The sequence below is a fragment of the Ambystoma mexicanum genome, chromosome 6p (genome assembly GCF_040938575.1).
Source record: "Ambystoma mexicanum isolate Mex_15411 chromosome 6p, UKY_AmexF1_1, whole genome shotgun sequence".
NCBI classification, from domain to species: domain Eukaryota; kingdom Metazoa; phylum Chordata; class Amphibia; order Caudata; family Ambystomatidae; genus Ambystoma; species Ambystoma mexicanum.
In genome coordinates, this window is record NC_090935.1 from 788,635,455 (window position 1) to 788,655,469 (window position 20,015).

General features: G+C 46.7%; 1 protein-coding gene across 1 annotated transcript in view; it reads left to right on the forward strand.

Annotated features, from left to right (window-relative positions):
* The window catches only part of LNPEP (leucyl and cystinyl aminopeptidase), a 1,221,122-nt gene that overhangs the window by 465,304 nt on the left and 735,803 nt on the right, over positions 1–20,015 (forward strand). The window contains exon 7 of the mRNA XM_069627677.1: positions 2,609–2,722. Coding sequence (XP_069483778.1) covers positions 2,609–2,722 — 114 coding nt within the window. The remainder of the gene's footprint in view (positions 1–2,608; positions 2,723–20,015) is intronic.

Below are 20,015 nucleotides of genomic sequence, written 5' to 3' on the forward strand. Positions count from 1 at the left end.
GCAGGCTGCTACTTTCAATTCAAGGTCCTCCACTTTGGCATCACGTGCACCCCAAGTGCATTTACGAAATGCATTGCCCCGACCACAGCAGTCCTCAGGAAGTCGGGGGATCCACATCTCTCCGCATTTGGACAACTGGCTGATCAGATCACCATCTCTCAAACAAGGCCTTCAACACACAAGGACCACAGAAGCCTGTCAAGCATAGTCTTCTCACTCAATTACAAGAAGTAATCTACCAAACCTTCTCAACAAATGCTGTTCCAAGTGTCGCACCTGGGCACCACGAATTCCACAGCCACCCTGTCGGCTGACAGGGTTGGCTCAGTCCTTTCAGAACTACATGCGTTGTCTGGGCAACAGGGTTCCTCAATGTGAGCACTGAAGTCTCTTTTTGAGATAATGTTCTTGTGCATTATGCTCATCAAAAAATGCAGGCTCCATTTGACTTGGTTCCCCCGCAACCCCACAGAAATTCCTGAATGCCAGCTGAGATCAGGCCTCTCGACATTGGGACGAAAGAATCTCTCACCAGTCCTTTTCACAGTGCAATGCGTTGTTGGAAGGACATTGCCAACCTTTCCAGCGGAGCTCCTTTAACAGTCACATGCCCTCCATTTACTGTGATGACTGATGCTTGTTTGCCAGCAGGGTCCATTCACCAGTCAGCTTGGGAAACGCTCTACATTTCTGTGGAATAGGAGGTTCTTATATGCCTTTCCGCCATTTTCACTTATACATGAGTGTTCCACACAGCCAAACAGCAGTTGTGCAGACTGATCTTAGTGGTGCCAGCCTGACGGGACAGTTCTGGTTCTCGGAGCATCTAGCTCTTATAATCTTCCCTGCCCATGAAGCTTACTCTGGTGCAGAGCAAGTTTTCCAGGAACAAGGACGAGGTTGTCCACTACGACCCATCCTCGCAGAACTTCACGGGCTGGTTCCTACGTCTCTAGAATTTGATCACACTGGCACGCCCCGTCAACTGTAGGGATGTCCTCTCAAAGGCAAAGGCTCATTTTACTATCTCCTGCTACAAGATGAAATGGAAGATTTTCACTGTTTGATTTGCAGTCATAGGTTGGATGCCCTTAAATGCCAGCCGCAGCAGATCCTGCCATACCTGCACTCCTTGTTTACCAGGGACATTGCCTATTCTTCCGTCATCCACCTGCTTCAGGTACACATTTGTAGTACATTCACTGTGGTCAAAAAGGCTAGTGAAATAATGTTTTAAAGGACTTTTTTTTAACTTTTCCCCCTGTATGCAATTCCCCTCTTGGGAACTGACTGATGTTCGGCTCCTTATTGACTACCAGATGATTGGCTGCAGTTGCTTGCGTCGATCTTCTTTCACGTGGTCCTTGGCCTCAATAAGTTAACACCCTAGGAACAGAATTAGTTCATTAGATGAATAGACCTTTTTTTCACATTTTGACCACTTGAGGTGCACCTGGTAATTAGACATGAGCTCAGTGGATACTCTGGAGGTCATGAGAGCCCACAGAAATGCAAGGAGCCTTGTTCGATCCCAGATGCCCTGCTGACCCCGACATGCCTTGCATTGTTGTCCTAAATCTGTTATCCTCACCCTGCGCACCTCGCAGTACAAATCACAGGACATTCTATTTGTGCTACCCCTTGGCATCTGCCCCGTCTCCTGGATTGCCTGTTGTGGACACACTAATCAGTCAAGAGTTGAGGGATTTAGGAGTTTGGATAGTGGGCCTCTGGTAGTTTAAACATAATGTCTGGGGGTTTGCGGATGTGGGTGCTCTAAATCGGAGATCCCTGTTTTGGCAGCTTCAGACCTCTGCCCTGCTTCTAGTGAGATCGTCCTTCAAAACAAGACACAACCCTACCCGCGCTTCGCTGTGCACATTCCTTTGGGGTTACATGGGCCTACAGTGTGAGACAAGAAAGGGCTCTGTTCTTAAATGATAGAATAACCTTCTAGGCTATTGCCTGGGATCGGAGCACAGATTGGGGTGGGTATTCTTGTCGAGGCCTACAGTTATTATTCTCTAATTCTAGGTCCTGGCCTTGCGGGGCATAGTATCTAAAATGATAGCGTTCAGTATGCCTTCACCACTTAGAAAGCCAAACATCTACAAACTCTACATTTCCCCTCAAGCTCTATTATCCCTTCTATACACCTGCCCGCTTCCACCGTGACCCATTAGGTGTGCTCACTCTTAGCGTATTGCTCTTAGCTTAATCCACTTGGGGGGGCGGGACAGGGGAGCTGGGCATGCATCCCAATACCAGAGGGTAAATGATCCAAGAGAACACTAAACTGAATACATTTTCTAGTATAACTGCTTATCGTTACTGAGGATTCACAGCCTGACAGGGAACATTCAAACATCATGAAGGATACCAATGCTGGAGAGCAGGCATTACAGGTAAATAACCTATTCTCTACCAAATACAAATAAACAGAAATCAATAATTCACCTATAATTCACTTTTGTCCCTCTTTAAATCATACTAATGTATTTGTTTTTGTGTGCAAAGTAGGGTGCTCACTGCTTAACCCATCAAGCATTTTCAAAGTATGCGTTCCACCATTTGTCTTATTTACAGGGATATCTTTTTTCTTTTCTAGTGGTTCGGTAATCTGGTCACCATGGAATGGTGGAGTGATCTGTGGCTCAACGAGGGGTTTGCCACCTACATGGAATATTTCTCTTTGCAAACAGTCTTTCCGGATTTCCAGGCTGTGAGTAACTTTGTCCCTAAAAATAAAACTAGATTATGTATTAATAAAGTGCAGTTTAGTATTGAAGCATTCGCATTTGGAGCCATCTATAGCAATTAACAATGCTGAATAGACTTAGAAATTCCATGGGTGTATTTCCTGTAACTATTCCCATGTTTAATTCACTAAATGCATGTATAGGTAGTACCTACTAAAATAATGCTTGCTGAAAGCTCTCTGGAAAGTAGTGCGGGAATTCCGCAGAACCACACGCTGGGAGAATGTCATATTGGGGTGACTAACTGGTGAAAATAGTGATCCATGCCAGCCTAGTGCAGCAAATATGACCCCCACTTGCCTTGACCAGGCAGTCGATTGAGAAGAGAACAGTAGGCAGACAAACTCTGAATTGTAAGAAATATTCGTGTTTTAACATTTAAATTATAGCCCCACATTAGGATGACAGGACATATTATTTCATGTCACATAATTCTGGGCAAAAGAAAAGGTGATTTCTCAAAACTCTACATTTAAAGAGTTGAAGTCCAATTCAAACGAAGGTCGTCTCCAGCTGTAATCCAAGGAAATCGCCACAATGTTCTAGGCTCAGAAACAATTGTTCAACAAAACAAAGGCTTACCTGCATACATGGATCTTACTAATTCACACACTAGCGCTCATTACCATAATCAATTCAAAGCATATATCGTACTCCAAAAGATACTAGGTATTCTAAATACACTTCTGTTGCTTCTATCTATGTGATGGCATTGCCGCTTATCATCCAGTTTGTACAACCATTGCCAAATTCTCCAAAAACACTTGATTTTCTCCAGTAACAAAGAAAATATGTATCAGAGAAATGTTACTTGGATAATTTACATTTATATGCGCATATTCACATCAGTTGGTGCCCCTTTATGAATGAGGGCTTCTGAATATACATGCTATTTGCAGGTCATGCAATTTGTTCTTGCATACACTTACATCTGGCTCCTACATGTTTGGATTAGGAAAATAATACCCTTGCGGATTGTGCACTCTTTGTGCAGTGTTCCCAGAATAAATATGTGCAGTTTCAATTAACGTGTAAATAGCTTCCAATTTATTTCTATTAATGTACCTCCAGATCTACAGATTTTGAACTGGAGAGGTAATCTTCTCTAGTAAAAGGTTCCATTGCCCTTTCACATTACACATAGTCCTTCCTCCCTGTGCATTTTCAGCATTAGGGATAATATGGGTTTTAACATTGTTGCTTTATCTACAAACTGCAATTTGTTTTAAGTTGGTATGAGCGTTCTCTATAAATAGATGATTTTATTAAATTATCATTTTGCTGTTAAAATACAACATGTAACTTTCTTATTCAAATTAGAAGTGGAGAAACGCTGACTTCAGCCATCAGATGTCACTGTTGGTACATCCCATGCACATTCTCCTTCATGATATGACTACATGTCAAGGCCAGTTTATTTTCCTGTGCACAGAATATTGGGTAATGGTCCTATGACTTTTAGCTAAATTAATTTTATAAGGGCCTGGATTTGATGAATGTGTCAGTTCTTTTTGTATTCCATTCATTAGCCAGCATCCAGCAATGCTTATGCCTGAGCTTTTAGAAACAGTTTGAATATGATGAATCATGGCCTTACTGTGGCCTCATATATTGTGATACTGTTGGTGGGGGGGGACTGTTGGGGGAACTAGTGAGGTAAATCCTAGGTCAACTCCAGTCTATACCAAGTTTACATGTTCAGGCAGTGAATTGCGTGGAAAAATACAATGGAACTTCCGATGAGGTCTCTTTTCTACATTAAACTTCTCATCATTTTAGCCAAACCAAATATACAGCAAAATATAAGCATTAAAGATGAATAAATGTTTATTATAATATCCAATTGCATTTTTATTCTGTAAGCTTAGGACCGATGGACATTTAGCTTCTAAAACTCTGAATGTATGTTCTTGAGGCCTGCTAAAACGCTCTTTTTTATATGTGCACTGCTCCAGTTTTCCTGTGCATTTTTCTGTATGTCCTTACATACTGATCATGCAATAGTTGAATAAATACACAAATTGCATTTGTTTCTTTAATTTGTGAAATGCTGCCTTTTTGAACTTTTACATATAGATAAAAAGTTCAATTTAAATATGCACTGGACACAAAATTACCAAGCCAGATTCTGGATTAATTCGTAACAATTACAATTTGCCTCTCGTTTGCACGCGCAGTCATTTGTATCTCACATTTCACATGGGCACCCTTTATCATCATGGCACCGAGATGCGCAATCCAACAGGAAACATACTTTTGTGAATGGTGCCTCTCTCGCTCTTTCACAAAGACTTTTGTTGTCTGTTTACTCTAAGAAAACTATCTGTGCTGCATTTTCTTCTACAGGTCCACCGATCCTGAGAACAATGTCTCCAGGAGAAGGATCAAGGTTCAAGCATCATAGCTTCTTGAAAAAGTATATACTTTTGTTCTTCCGGCATTGGGTCCAGATCAACTCCACAAAAAGGATTTTTTTGACTGCCTTGGATTGTCACCTTGAGGCTTGGATCAGATCTTTCTCTTCCGTTTTCCTTCATTGGGGCATGTGATTGATGACCTTTCCTTGGGGTCCCTCCTATTCTCCCCGTCTTTGGTTGCAAAGGCTGGAAGGAATGTTTAATTAATTACTAAAAGAGAGGCATAGAAAGGATGGTGTAGTATAACATAACAAGATTTTTTATTCTTCCGATTTTACAATTCCCTATCTTACCCCATCATTAATGTGATTTCAGTATATCTTTGAAACATTATTCAGACATTAATTCCCTCAAATTGTTCCTACTCACCTTTTTACGCAGGTTGCTTTCGTTGGTCAGAAATTTTGTAATCTAGAGGACAAACCGATTTCTTGATCCAATGAAGAGCATTTTGAGGGTGACACGCTTTCCAGCTGGTTCACGTGGACTCTGCTTTCCGCTGTCTCCTCCCCTTTTGGAATGTTTCTTTTGTAAGCAATGGAAGATAGCTCATCAATGATCTCAAATGATCTCTTCTAGCTTGCAAGGAAGTTTAGTTTCTTGGATTGGGTCCTTTGGAAGTTATAAATATAAACTCTATCACATACGTCATACTACTTTTTGGATGTCCATAAGTCATAGTGGACTTTTGTACTTACTGCAGATTTTTCCAGGTTCGTCTGAGTGTAGGCTAGACAAAATCATGTTGGAGATGCTTCCTCAGATTCTCCATGTATTCATGAGTGGCAGAGGTGTTGATTGACTTCTGTTCCTGCGTTCGGTAGAACACATGTTGAGGCAAGACCTTTTTCCTACCGGTCATGAGTTCAAAAGGGGAGGTTTTTAGTTGCAGAAGTAGGTGTAGAACTTGGAGCCATCAATGACTAGTGGTAATCGTAAGTCCCAACTTTGTCCAGAGTCCACAACAAACTTCTTTTATATTCCTACTATAGTTTTATATTACTTCACCACCCCTGCTGGATGCCAGGTGGTAGTCATTATAAAATGTACACTTTTTTTTAAAATATATTTTTATTTTATTTTTTAAGGTCAAACAACACACTACAACCGTTTCAAAACATAGAAAGCATCATATTTCAACACATTTCCAAACTCCCCAACTCCCCCCCCTTTACACTAGAGCCAGTTCTCACATATCATTTATGGGAACATCACTGGGTGGCACACTACCTAGACTGCCATCAACCGGGTCCTCTGTTTCGTTGTAACCCTGGTGAGGGTTTGCCAACGAGGCCACCAATTGCCGCCAGGCCAACAAGGGCCCTACTTCTTCTTCGCCCCCCCCTGGTGACCGCTTCAAACCAGACTACGGATTCAGCTTCCGCCCATCTCAAGAGGTCTGTCCACCACAACTCCACCCTGGGTCTATGGGCCGCCTTCCAGCCCATGGCGATCCTACGTTTGGCCAAGACATAGGCCAGGTCCTTCATCTTGCTTATGTGTTTCAAATGCCGGGGTCTAGGGAATAGTCCAAGCAAGCATGACCAGGCCGATTCCACATCCAGCATTACCCCCCCACCAGCTAGTTTCGTCTTGACCTCATTCCAAAATCTATGCAACTCCGGGCAAGCCCAAAACATGTGTAGCAGTCCCGCGTTCACCTCCCCACACCTGGGACATTGCTGTATAGCCGATCCCCCAAACGTTGCTATCTTCCCGGGGGTTAAATAAGCCCTGTGGGTAAAATACAACTGAAGCTGTTGGAATCTCGCGTTACGGGACACCTTTTTATGGTACCTCTGGGCCCGTTCCCACTGCCCATCCGTAATGGGTCCTCCCAACTCCTCCTCCTCCCAATCTTGTCTCAATTGGAGCAACTCCTTCCCTGCCCTTGCCCGCACGAGCTCATATATCCTCGATATTTCGTGCCCGCCCTCCGATACATCATACATGGTTTCCAGGGAGGCGTCTGGATCCTCTGCGAGCACTGTCTCCGGCCATCTTTCTCTAGTCTTTTTCACCAGCCTAGTGTAGGTTATATATTGGCCACCATGTACTCCCGTCTCTTCCTGCAGCTGCTGAAAGTCCACCGCCTCCCCTACCTGCCATATGTCCCCGAGGGTGGCTAGGCCTACCTGTTCCCAGTATCTGCGGACCGATTCAAGTAGTTGGGAGTCGCTCCCACACAGAGCCGCCAAAGGGGCCTGCTGGGAGTATGGTTCCGAGTCCACCCCAATCTTCCATGTCCTGTGCCAGATCTCCCAGCCCAACCTCAGTAACCGCCCCTTGCCCACCAGTTTATCTCTGCCCAACCACACCACTTCCATCAGAAAGTATGGGGCTGTATCTTCGCGCAGGAGCCTGGCTTCCGCCGAATCTTCAGTCGAAAGCCACCTGGCCACGTACTGCAGCTGCCCCGCCAGGTAGTAGAGTTCGAAGTTAGGCAGGCCTATCCCTCCCCTGTCGCATGGGTTCTGGAGCTTCCACAGAGCCACCCTGTTCCTAGAGCTGCCCCACACAAAACCCCTAAACACGCTGTGAAGTTTCGCGAATAGGCTTCTGGGTATCAGAAACGGGACGTTTATAAAAAAGTGCAAAAGTCTAGGCAGGACCACCATCTTGAGCAAGGCCATCATGGTCAGGGGCAGTCTGGACCAAAATACCATACTGTTCCTAATCCCCTCTATCGCCTTTTCCGTGTTGTGCTTGTGTTCTGTCTCGATCTGGTGGTAAATGTTTATTCCCAGATACCTAAATGTTACGGGCTGCCATGGTATTGGCAGAACAGGCAGCCTATAAAATGTACACTTAACTCCAAACAACGTCCCACATTTTATTTATTACCTCATTGGTCAAATGGCTACCTCAGTAGGACTCAATCTTTTGGAAAAGGTGGAAACTAGAAAATGTGGTTAATTAATAACATAGTTGTTATCTCGCACTTGCAATTTGGAGCAGGAATACAGTCAACCCACTTGGTAGAGAGACATTTAACGGTTAACATACATTTGTTGCTGAGTGTTTGACCATGGTTTCTGGTGAGTTGATCAGCCAAATTACTTCCACTTTTATCGAGACCTTCAACTTTTGAGGGACCCTCTGTTTTCTTCCAAAACAGGATCATGTTGTTTGTCACTAAAGTATTGTTTGGGTTAATTTCCCATGTTTCAGATGTTTGTTATTTGCACAGATCATATTTCTGGCATCCCAGCTAACTAATTGCGCAAATAATCAATTTCTGACATTGTCCGAATCGGTTACTATGACTATTTCTCTGAGTTGGTGTTTTATGGCAGTAAGGACAGCTTTATATATATTGCCATCAGTTCCGCCACCTGACTACTCCAGGGACCAATTTTATAACCGACCTGCGGATTCAGGTGTGTTATTCATCCATGCATTCCCAACATCTGCTACTAATTCCTTCTCATCATTTCTTTAACATGGTAGGAAAATCTATCCACATAAACTACATGCATTCCTTGACGGGTGTTCTCATCATATACCTTAGGAGGAGAAGCCAGATATGCCTCCATATTATTGATTGTTTTGAATTCTTCATCCTCTAAACAATTACCTTGGACTCTTGTTTTCCTATTTGAATAATTACCAATAACGGAGTAATGCCGACTGGTACGGGGGTACCCCCATCTGTAACTCAGAAACAGAAGGATTCTGGCAGCCCCTCTAATGAACTGCAGCATAGAATTTAGGACACAGGTACAAAAAGAAGTCTCTGTTGGCCTGTGACTATAGCCTCTTTATGCGTACAGCAACAATGTATTTATTGTATTGGTTCTTGAGGCCAGTCAGCATTTTATCCCATATTACTCACAAGGGTCAGGATATCTAGCCCACCTTAAGCACAGTCAACCCGGAATGGCGGGCACTGTCCGATTATGGCAAGCCTCGCAATGTTGTACCTCAGTTACTGTGTAGTGCAGTGAGTGAGAATAACATCAACAGAATAATAGGGCATTTCAACTTGTCATTGCAGCATAACAAGAAATTAGTATGGACTCAATAAAATTCGCTGACTACTAACACTGTATTTTAACACATTGTATTATAATAATAATTACCACTCAGCCTAGCATTTAAGAAAATTGCCACTTGTCAAAGAAACGTCTCTAATTCAATTGAAACATTTCCTAGCATATTAATCACAATTATTAAGCACATAACTTTCTCACCACTTCAGAGCAGATGCTAAAAAATAAAAGGAGTTCTTTCATATTAACACACAATTTTAGCTGCTCACCCAGACAAGTTCAGAATGGGAATGTGTCAATTACCAAAACACCCTTGTCTATCATGTCTTATAAGGCAGTTGCATTTACTAGGGAACCTAATAAATACCCACAGCATCAATGAACCCCAGGAGTGTGCATTACACTCCATTTCACAATTGTTCAGCAAATAAACAATGCAGATTAATGCAAAAGCATTCAATATGTAAGGCAAATGCATTCCCCAATAATACCAAAGCATCAGCAATGGAAACCGGAAGCACCACTTTCTATTTCAGATAAGTGCTACTCAGAAAACTCAGGTTCAAAATGCAAACAAATCTGATGCAAATGAAAATCATTGCATTCAGGTAAACCTTTAAATGCTAGAATATATTTCCAAAAAACATTAAAATATTAGGCAATGTATTGAGCCATTAATCACTTCATGAGCCTGTACCCAGCTCACTTAATGAGTGTTCCCTGCTCTTTTAGCAGGAACAGCCCCTGTGAGTCCCATGACAGACTCATTAGGACTGCTTCCCTTATTAGCACAGTCTTCTTCCGATCTACTTGCCTGCCAGCCTCCTGAATGAAGCTGCTGGCCAATGTTATGCCTTCTTGCCAGTAGTCCCCCAAAACTCTTTATTTGATCGGCAGTGATGGATGGCTGTCTGCTCTTGGTAGTCCCAATGCAAACCTATTGGGCAGAGGTTCTGATGCCCTGCCCTGGTCCAGCTGTCACACCCCTAATCCTAATATTTTTGTTCACCCAATTTATAGTTTTGTTGCATGAATCTCTCACTGATGTCACTTCAGCTGACGCAAGCCCTCTCTGCATTCTCAGCTAGAGATGCCAACAGAGAATGTTATGTTGATTTATACTGTGCACCTCCACCACCCAAGAACAGTCTCCAGGCACTGTGCTTTATCACGTCCCTGAAGAGATGTCTATGGGCGATGGTAGGTGGCAAACGCTATCATCTCCCCATTTATTTTTCTGTTTACAGAGGCACAAGGTTAGGTCACATTGTTCTCCTTGTGAGCTACTGTAACAATCCCTTTTTGGAAGGAGTAAGTGAGATGTTTTCTAGGTACTGACATCCAGGCTGCACCATACACGTTTAATATTGCAGTGCAAAATGTACATTTCTCCAGCATCGGGTCTGGCATGGATTCACATGCTCATGAATATTCCCCATCATCAGGCTGGGAATCCTCGGTAAAGAAAAAATAATCTGTTTCAGTTTCGTTTCTGAACTGTCTTTCTGCCAGTAACCAATCACTACTCTCTGGGTCATACTGCCCCCAGCCAATGACTGCCCTCTACCTAAGCCCCTCCTCTGGCAGCCGTCTTCAGACTTTTATCGCACGTTCAAGTGTTGGGAGTCCTCATGCTGCAGCTCTCAAGCTTTTACTGCATTTTGCGTTTTTTCGAAGTGTTTACTCTTATATTTTCAGTCAATCGAGCCTCAAGCTCCTCCGATTCTACTTCCGATCAACGGGGACCCGTTTTCAGAATTTTCAACGCCCCTCACGGGCATCTTTTCGTCGAGTTTTCCACTTCTCGGAGGATTCCAGAAGATCTTTGAGGCCTACCCCGCGTGGACATGGCCCAGGACAAAGGGAGCATGACGTCTGTTGGATCCAAGCTTTTCAGGAGCTGCCCTGGATGCGGACTACAGAACATCTTTAAGGAGGATGAGCACTCTCGGTGCCTCTACTGCCTTCACGACGACAAATCGCACGTGTGTTTGTTTATTTGATATAGCGCAATGAAACCCTTAGGGAGCATTACAAGATTTATAGCTTAGTTACAGGAGAATAATGAAGTAACATCTTGCAGTGAAGGAGCATACATACATGTTAATATACATACATGGTAACATACATACATGGTATGCAGGCGGTTAGACATGGCGAGAGGGCAGGCGATTATGGGAGGGAGTGGGTGTCATTGGTCCGGATCCATGGTAGGATTTTTCGTCTGAAGCTCAGGTATGGTTGGTCAGTTCTAAGGTCATGGGGGAGAGTATTCCAGGTTTGGGCAGCTATGACTGGGAAACTGATGCCGCCCGCTCTGGTTCGTTTAAATCTATGGACAACAAGGGTGTTATTGTTGGCAGATCTCGGGGGACGTGCAGTGATTCTCCTGTTAATTCTTTCAGCCAGATAAGGTGGGGCTATGTTCTTTAGGCATTTGGACATGAGAGAGAGTGCTTTAAGGAGGATCCTATCATTGATTTAGAGCCAGTGGGCGTTTCTTCTGTAGCTGGAAATGTGTTCTCTGTTAGGGATGTTTAAAGCAGCTCTAAGAGCATTGTTTTGGAGTCTTTGAAGTTTGTTGGTGATATATTTATTAGATCCTGGGTATATAGGGCATTACAGTAATCTAATTTGGATAATATTAGTGCATTGGCCAATGTGATGAAGCTCGTTTCAGAGAGGAATGGTCTGCATGCTCGGATCAACTTGCAAGTGTAAGCTGTTGAGGATGCTAGTGAGTTGACTTGCTTCTTAAGGGTGAGAGCCGAGTCAAGGTAAAAGCCTAGAGTTTTGACTACCAGCATCACTTTGATAATGTTGTTATCAATATTGAAGGATGCATAGCAAGGGTTGAGTTTTTTTAATAATCGTCTATGAAACTAGGATCATTAACTCCGTTTTTGTCGTCGTTTAGGCAGAGGCCGTGGGATGCCATCCATGCCTGAATGAGGAGGTATATTTTGTTTGCTAAGGCCGAGTCCTTCAAGTAGTCACCCGAAAAGGGATTGAGAATCTGGGTCTCATCAGCATAATTGGTGTATGTGACACCCAATCTGTCTAGCTTGTCAAACAAGGGCTTAGTAAAGATGTTATACAGGGTAGGAGGCACACATGAATCCTGAGGTACGCCGCAGGAGACTTGTATAGGATTGGCAGCTGCAGATGGGGAGAAGAATCTCATTGTACGGTTGGCCAGGAAGCACTGGATCCAGGTCATGGCATCACTTGAAAAATGGGCCGCTGATTTGAGGTGGTTGCATAAGACTGCATGATCCACCAGGTCAAAGGCTGCAGATAGGTCAAGGAGGAGTAGCAAAGCTGATTTCCCATTGTCCTTCAACTCGTCAATTTGGGTCTTGTGGTCTATTAAGGCTGTTTCTGTGCCATGGAGGGGACGGAAACCGGACTGGCTTGATCCTAGAAGGTGATTAGTTTCTAGGTAGTCCTATATTTGTAGATATGCTACTCTATCAATGATTTTAAGTAGAAAGGGGACTGTGGTAATGGGTCTGTAGTTGGTAGGGGTGCATGGGTCTAAGGTTTTTTTTTTTTTAGCAGTGGGAGTTCCCAGGATTTTTTCAGGTTGTTGGGGACTAGGTTCTGCTTGAATGAGGTGTTGATGAGTTTGGAGATGAAAGCAGCTAAGTCTCTGGCTGCATCCTTTATAATTTGGGCTGGGCAGTTGTCTCCTTTGCAATTAGATGGTTTTAGCGAGAGTATGACTTTTTCAGTCTAAATGATGGAGATTTTCTTAAAGCTGAAGGATGGGGTGAGGCTGTCTGGTGAGATTATGGGAGGAGGTGTGGAGAAGGACTGTGCGTTTTGTAAGAACATGTCTGAACGGACAATGAAGGATCGTCATACTCGGCTCACCAACCGGCTGGAGGGGAAGAGCCCAGCAGAGGGTGAGAAAAGGAAGAAGTCCGAGCGGTCTTCTAAGACCTTTGAGGGCACTCTGGCGACGGGGGCCCCACAAAAGGCAAAGCACTGCGAGTCTGCGGGCACCGGGAGCGCCGATTGGTCGGGCTCCTCGGCTGCCAGGCAGGGCACATTATCACCTACGCCATCAACCACGAGCCAACGCTCTGGCTCGTTGAAGAGGAAGTCGAACCCGGGTAAGCTTCGGGAGAAGCCCTGGTCGATCCCGACAGACAGCCGAGGGGGAGCGAGGCAGCGACCCTCCCTCCAAGGTGAAGGCCTCTGGCACACCCAAGGTCGTGAAGGCCCTGATTCACCCGCTAAGGCCTTGATTGAAGGAGTCGTGGCGGCCCTGGCGAAACCTACGGAGGCTTCCTCAGTGAAGACGGCTTCAGGGGCTAGAGTTTTCCTGCCACCCCGGAGGGAATCTTCTCTTCTGCCTATCGAGAAGACCCCTGTGAAACCCCAGCAGGAGAAAGAGAAGCGGGGGGGCATGGTAGCCATAATGGACACGATACCACCTCTGAGGATGAGTTGGCTAGCATCCAAAGGATCCGGGTCAAGAAGCCCAAGGAATCCAGGGCCAACGGGAAGGAGGCCGACGAAGAGAGCAACGGGGGAGCTGACGAGGAAGATAGGGCCACTGAGGGCCGCACGCCCCAGCCTTCGGTCCCGTTACAGCAGGAGCTATCTTGATGGCTATACAGGCCCTGTGTACGGCATAAGGACAAGGATACCCTTACCCCCCACCGACGACCCAGCGGAGCCTGGACTGTCGGGGAGCCCACTTAACAAGCGGAGACGAGTCCATCCTCCTCTCCCCTTCCAGCCTTCACCCCCATCCCCTCCTCCGAGGGATGAGACGGGAACGAGGCGGCAACGGACGACAACGGTGGTGATGACGGAATGGACTTCCCATCACCAACTCCTCGGGCCCCCCCCGGACAAAATTGGCTCCTTCCACGCCATGATCGTCAGGGCATCTGAGCTCTTCCAGCTCTGCCCCGAAGAACAGAAGAAGGAGGGCTTCCTCTACCAACGACGGGAGGCCAAGAGGAAGACTGTCCTCTCAGTCCCGTTACTGGACGACATCTGGGACGAGGGGCTGGCACTCCTGAAGAACCCGTCCACGGCTCCTGCTAAGAGAGACCGGTACGAGAAGAAGTACCGGGTCCCGGATTCCGCCCCTATGTGCCTCAGAGCACAGCCGTCCTCGGTTTCAGGGGTCTCCGTGGCGGCCAAGAAGAAATCGGTGGGGCAACGGCCTCAACTTCCACGTCCGTACGGACAGCGAGGGGAAGAAGCTGGACGCCATGGGACGTCGGGACATCTCGTCGGCGCCAACGACTATTAAAGCGGCCAACGCCCTCGCGAATGTGGCACGCTATGACAGGAAGCTGTGGTTCAAGATCGCTCCCCTCCTGGACTTCCTCCCAGACGATCAGAGGGCTGAGGCCCCGGAAATCCTACAGGAAGGCGAGGTGGCTTCAGACCACGCCATTACGGTGGCCACGGACATCGCCGACACCGGTTTTCACCAGATGAGCAACAGCGTTTGCCTTCGCCTGCGCGGTTGGCTCAAGGCCACCGATTTCCGCCAGGACGTGCAGACCAGGGTTCTGGACATGCCCTTCGATGGGAACAACCTGTTCGGCAAGACAGTGGATGAGTCACTGCAGGCCATCAAGGCGGACACCGAGACGGCTCGGGCCTTGGGCGTTCTTCAACAACGATGGCCGTCCTTTCGGAACTCCGGAGGCAAGCAAGGTGCCTCCAAAGGATTCAGCAGCGGTTCCTCATCGTACCGCCAATCGGCCCGCGTCTCGTCGCAGGAAGCCTACAGAGGAAGCGGCAAGACCGGAGGATCCCGTCATCGTTGCCAAGGAGGCCAAGGCGGCAAGGCCGTGAGGAAACAGGACTGAACCGGCCGTGGCGTCGGGCCCCCACCCGAGCACCCTGGTGGGAGGCCGGCTGCCGAAATTTGTCAGCATGTGGGAGTCCATCTCCACCGACAGTTGGGTGCTAGATGCCCTGGCCTGCGGGCACACTCTGGAATTTCAAAGAAGGTGTCCCCGTGTTCCACCCGTGGCCAGGAAGGAAAACCACACCCCACAACTGCTCCTGGAGGTACGAGCGATGCTAAGAAAGGGAGCCATAGAACTCATCCTAAAGAGGCTCCGGAGTGTACTCGCTGTACTTCCTCGTTCGGAAGAAGACCGGCGGTTGGCAACCCATCCTGGACCTTCGTCGTCTAAAGAAGTACATCAAGTCCCAGAAATTCTGGATGGTCACCCTCCAGCACGTGCTGGGACAGCTGAAGGAATGCGACTTCCTATCGTCGCTGGACTTGAAGGATGCATGCTTCCACATCCCCATTCTAAAAGGACATCGAAAATTCCTACGATTTGTGGTCCAAGGGCGACATTATCAGTTCAAGGCCCCTCCCTTCGGATTGAAGTCAGCGCCCAGGGTGTTCACCAAGTGACTAGCACCAGTGGTGGCGCGGCTGCGCCTGCAGGGGATCCACGTCTACCCCTACCTGGACGATTGGCTCATCCAAGCAAAGTCAAGAGAACTCGCCATCGATCACACAGCGAAGACCATCCAACTGCTCACGGATCTGGGATTCGCAATCAACTTCGCAAAATCCCACTTGGTACCGTCGCAAGACGCCCTGTTCCTGGGAGCCAGACTCGACACAGTGGCGCGATTGGCTTCGACGTCGGAGGAAGGGACGAAGGGCATCCTGGGCAAGGTGCAATGTCTATTGACCATGGACGTGGCCAGAGTGAGATCCATCAAGTCCCTACTCGGAATGATGTCCTTGTGCATCTACCTTGTGCACCTATGCAGGCTGCGGATGCGACCACTGCAGGAGTTCCTCGACGCCCGTTGGATGCAAGCGGCGGGCAGCCTCGAAGACGGGATCTCACTCAACGAGACTTTCTGCCAAGCGAACCGGTGGTGGGGCACTCGCACGCATCTAGCAGCAGGCATTGACTTCCAGACCCCGACACATCAGGAGACGGTGACGACGGACGCCTCCCTGGAGGGATGGGGGAGCACACCGGAGATCTCCACGCAAGAAGCCTTTGGCTCCTGGAGGAGAGGTCACTAAACATCAATGTCCTGGAGCTCCGAGCCGTGTTCTGGGCCCTCAGGTCGTTCCTCCCGTCCCTCAAGGGCAAAGTGGTAAGGGTCTTCACCAACAACACCCGCACGACGAGTGGGAGAGATCCAGGCCCTCTCCTGTAAACCTCCATACCTGACATTCCACGAGACGAGGGGGTGCTGAGGACGCACCTCTCCTTCATGCCCAAGGTGCCGTCGGACTTCCATCTCAACGAGCTCTTGGTTTTACCTGTTTTCTTCCCGTCGCCTTCGTCGCGGGCTGAGAGGACTTTGCACTCGCTGGATGTGGCTAGGGCGCTGAAGTTCTAAGTGGATCGCACGAAGAGTTTTCGGAAGACATCACAGCTGTTTGTGAACTTTGGACCTGTGAACCAAGGGAAGGCCCTCTCGAAGGCTTCCATTTCCAGATGGCTCTCCGGCTGCATCATGCACTGTCACCGGTTGGCAAACGGACCGTTGACCGGCCGTCCGAGAGCCCATTCAACCAGAGCGATCGCTGCTACCACGGCATTCCTGTCTGGTGTGCCCCTGCTGGACATCTACAGGGCTGCTACATGGAGGTCGACGCACATCTTCACAAGATTCTACTGCGTCGACCGGTATTCCAGGGAGTAGTCCAGAGTCGGCCAGGCAGTGCTGCGCAACCTGTTCGCCTGAAGGTGAGCCTGGTGAGGAGGTAAGAGATGCTTAATGTTCAGTTGGTGAAATGCTTAATGTTGATCCTTGCCACCTCCCGTGGTTGAGCATGTGAATCCATGCCAGACCCCATGCTGGAGAAGGAACAACTTACTTGCCTGTAACTGTTGTTCTCCAGCATGGGTCTGGCATGGATTCACATGCAACCCCTCCTGCCTACCGCTCTGCGGCTCTTCTATTGGTCCTACTGCCACTTTACCTGCTACCAAATCTGAAGATGGCTGCCAGAGGAGGGGCTTAGTTACTAGCTACCCAGCTTAGTTACTAGTTACCCAGAGACCAGTGATTGGTTACTAGTAGAACGACAGGGAATATTCATGAGCATGAGAATCCATGCCAGACCCATGCTGGAGAACAACAGTCAGGTAAGTAACTTGTTCCTTAGAATGAAGAACTAAAAGGCTGAGGTTTTATTGCAAACAGTGTAAGTAAAGTGCTCTTCCAGAGTGTAGCGCTTTTAGTGTTTGCCGGTCTATGCAAGACGCTACAGTATTTATTTCACTAGGCACTTGGTTTGTAAAGCATATACATATAGCAAGAATCTAGATGTCGTTGTCTTTCATTGGAATCTTTCAAGCCTGGTTAGTTGCAAGATGAGCGGAAGGCCTACAGTAATGGAACCTCATGCGCTCATTACCCCTCTTTTGGGTAGACCCAGTCAAATTGCATGTCTGAACACATTAATGTACATCGACTTACCCTTGTGCCATTGACTCTTTTTATTTTTACCATATCCGATTTCTACAGCGTAACCCTTCTTTAAAACCTTATTTTTTTTCTAAATTTTTTAGGCTGTATTTTTTGTACCTTGTATTTATTTGCTCCTGCCTTTTTTTTTTTTTTTACAAGTATTTAACCTTAGTATTTTAGCTTTCTGGTCTTTTATTGACTCTGCTGCTTTTGTTTTTAGCTTGTTTTTATTTTGTTTGTTGTGCTGTTTGTCTGGTTTGTTTTGTGTAGTGCCCGTTTGCCGCCGGGCCTAAGGTGCTCTACAAAATAGAGAAATAAAAAAAATCCAGGAATGAATCCTTGACATTCCCAGTTCGTATCCAGTCACTATGCAACTATTGCAGCGTTTGGTGGGAAATCTCAACTATTACATGTTTCCAATGGATCAATGGGTGGTAGTTTTCCAATGCCTAGTCTGTTGCCAGGGGTGATTTCTCGCAGTTGTTAAATTTCATCTCTAAGGCTGATAACGTTTTGCTTGCAAAAGAGATCACTTTATTAACCGGTCATGCTTCTAGTTTAAGACTGCAAATTGATTTGTTATTAATGAAAGATTCAGTTAGGACCAACATAATGCTTTACAAACATTCAGTGTCAGGTTTTACATCACTGACATATGATATCCAGAAAAACTAAACGAAAATCAAATTGTGGTTCTAATCAAATCAAAAACGTTACTGTTGTCTGCATTTTGTTCCACTGGACCTCTGAAGATCCAACTCTCAATCCATCGGAGCCCCCTGCTTCTTCCCTCTCCGTCCCCCCTCCCCCACTCTGTAGAGACATCATATTAACAGGGTTCTAAACATTGAGCTTGAAAGAAGCAGTTTGGCCAGGACATTTCACGAAGAAAACCAATTTTTGTGCAAAGTCTGATCTTGTCTACGGGGTCATCTCCTGGTTGGATGCTCTAACAGCCATTCTGTGTCTGTTGACATCGTGTGTGGCTGTGTTCCATATTCATTTCTCTTGCTCCCTCTTCTCTTTCCAGGCTTCTCTGCTCTATGATATTCTAGGAAAGGGAGCCATTACATGTCCACATGTGTGGGGGTTTCCATTAATGCTGGTTTCAGGCTTTGCATTTCATATCTCTCATTGGGCCTTGTCCCACCATTCAGATTTTGTGGGGGATTACTCCTTTTCCAGTGTATCGTGAGGCATACACATGCTGCTAGGAGCAGATTTCTGGGCATGTATGACGACAATAACCCTGCTTCGACCCCATAAAAGAAAAGCAGTGGTGAAAAGTCCCTGTGAATACCATCTATGGCGTCCATCCAGCCTAGAACTTCCTTCCAGTAAAGTTGCACTAAACACAACCCCACCATTGCTGCCAATTGTCACTGGCTACAGTGTAGCCCCTCCAGCAGCTCGGGCTTAGCCCTGGGTACGTTTTAGCCGTACTCTGAGGGGTCAAGTGCCACCACATTAACAGTCTGCCATTGTGCATTTTATATTGAACTGCAATTGCGAAGGACCACCCTGCCCTTTAAATCAGTGTCCAGACCTCTGCATTTTCCTCGAGTTACAAGTCCTTACCCCATTGTCCTTTTGTACGTGGAGTGGCTAGGTGCCCTCTTCCCAATAGGGAGGTGTAGAGTTTGGAAATTAGTACCCTGGACTCCTGATGGGTGTTGAGTGCATGCTCGAAGGATGTGAGCGGGCACTGCAGCTGCTTACCCCATCACGAATTGGTCAGAAAGTCCTTCAGTTGCAGGTACAGCAGTGATTGTATGGGGTCTTCCTGCAGTGCCTGTTCGAGCTCCTCCTTGGTGAGGAAAGACGCATCCTGCTACATCTATCCCGTCCTTACCAGCACTGCTTCATACTGTAATTGGAGGTGATTGGGGTCTGCTATAAGGTTAATAATGGGAGGGGGCAAATGCAGCTGCGCGGGGACAGCCATGATGTGATGCCCTCCATGTCCTTGTATTTCTGCAGTAGGGACCAGAAAACAGTAAGTACTGGATGTTCGCGGATCGTGTGTTGGAGGTGCCTATGTGGGACCCACAGCATGTCTCCCACGGTTACCGGGGCAAAGAGGCCATTTTCCAAGGGCACCCATTGTTTATCCGTGTTGTTCCTCAAGTGAGCTAGCAGAATGCATAGTTGTGCTGCTCTGAAATATTAATAAATATTGGGCTAGCCCATTCCTCCTTCCTGTTTGGGCAGTATCATCGTCTGTTTCATTTCAATGAGGAAGGTGGCTGGCATAACTACTGTGAGGGACTGAAATAAGAAAAGTAATCTGGGCAATACATTCATTTTGATGGTGGTGAACCTGGCTGCCCATGATGGTGTGATCTTTCACCACTTTCAGAGATCTTTGGTGATTTCCCTCCCACAACGGGGGGTAGGTGGAGTGATAT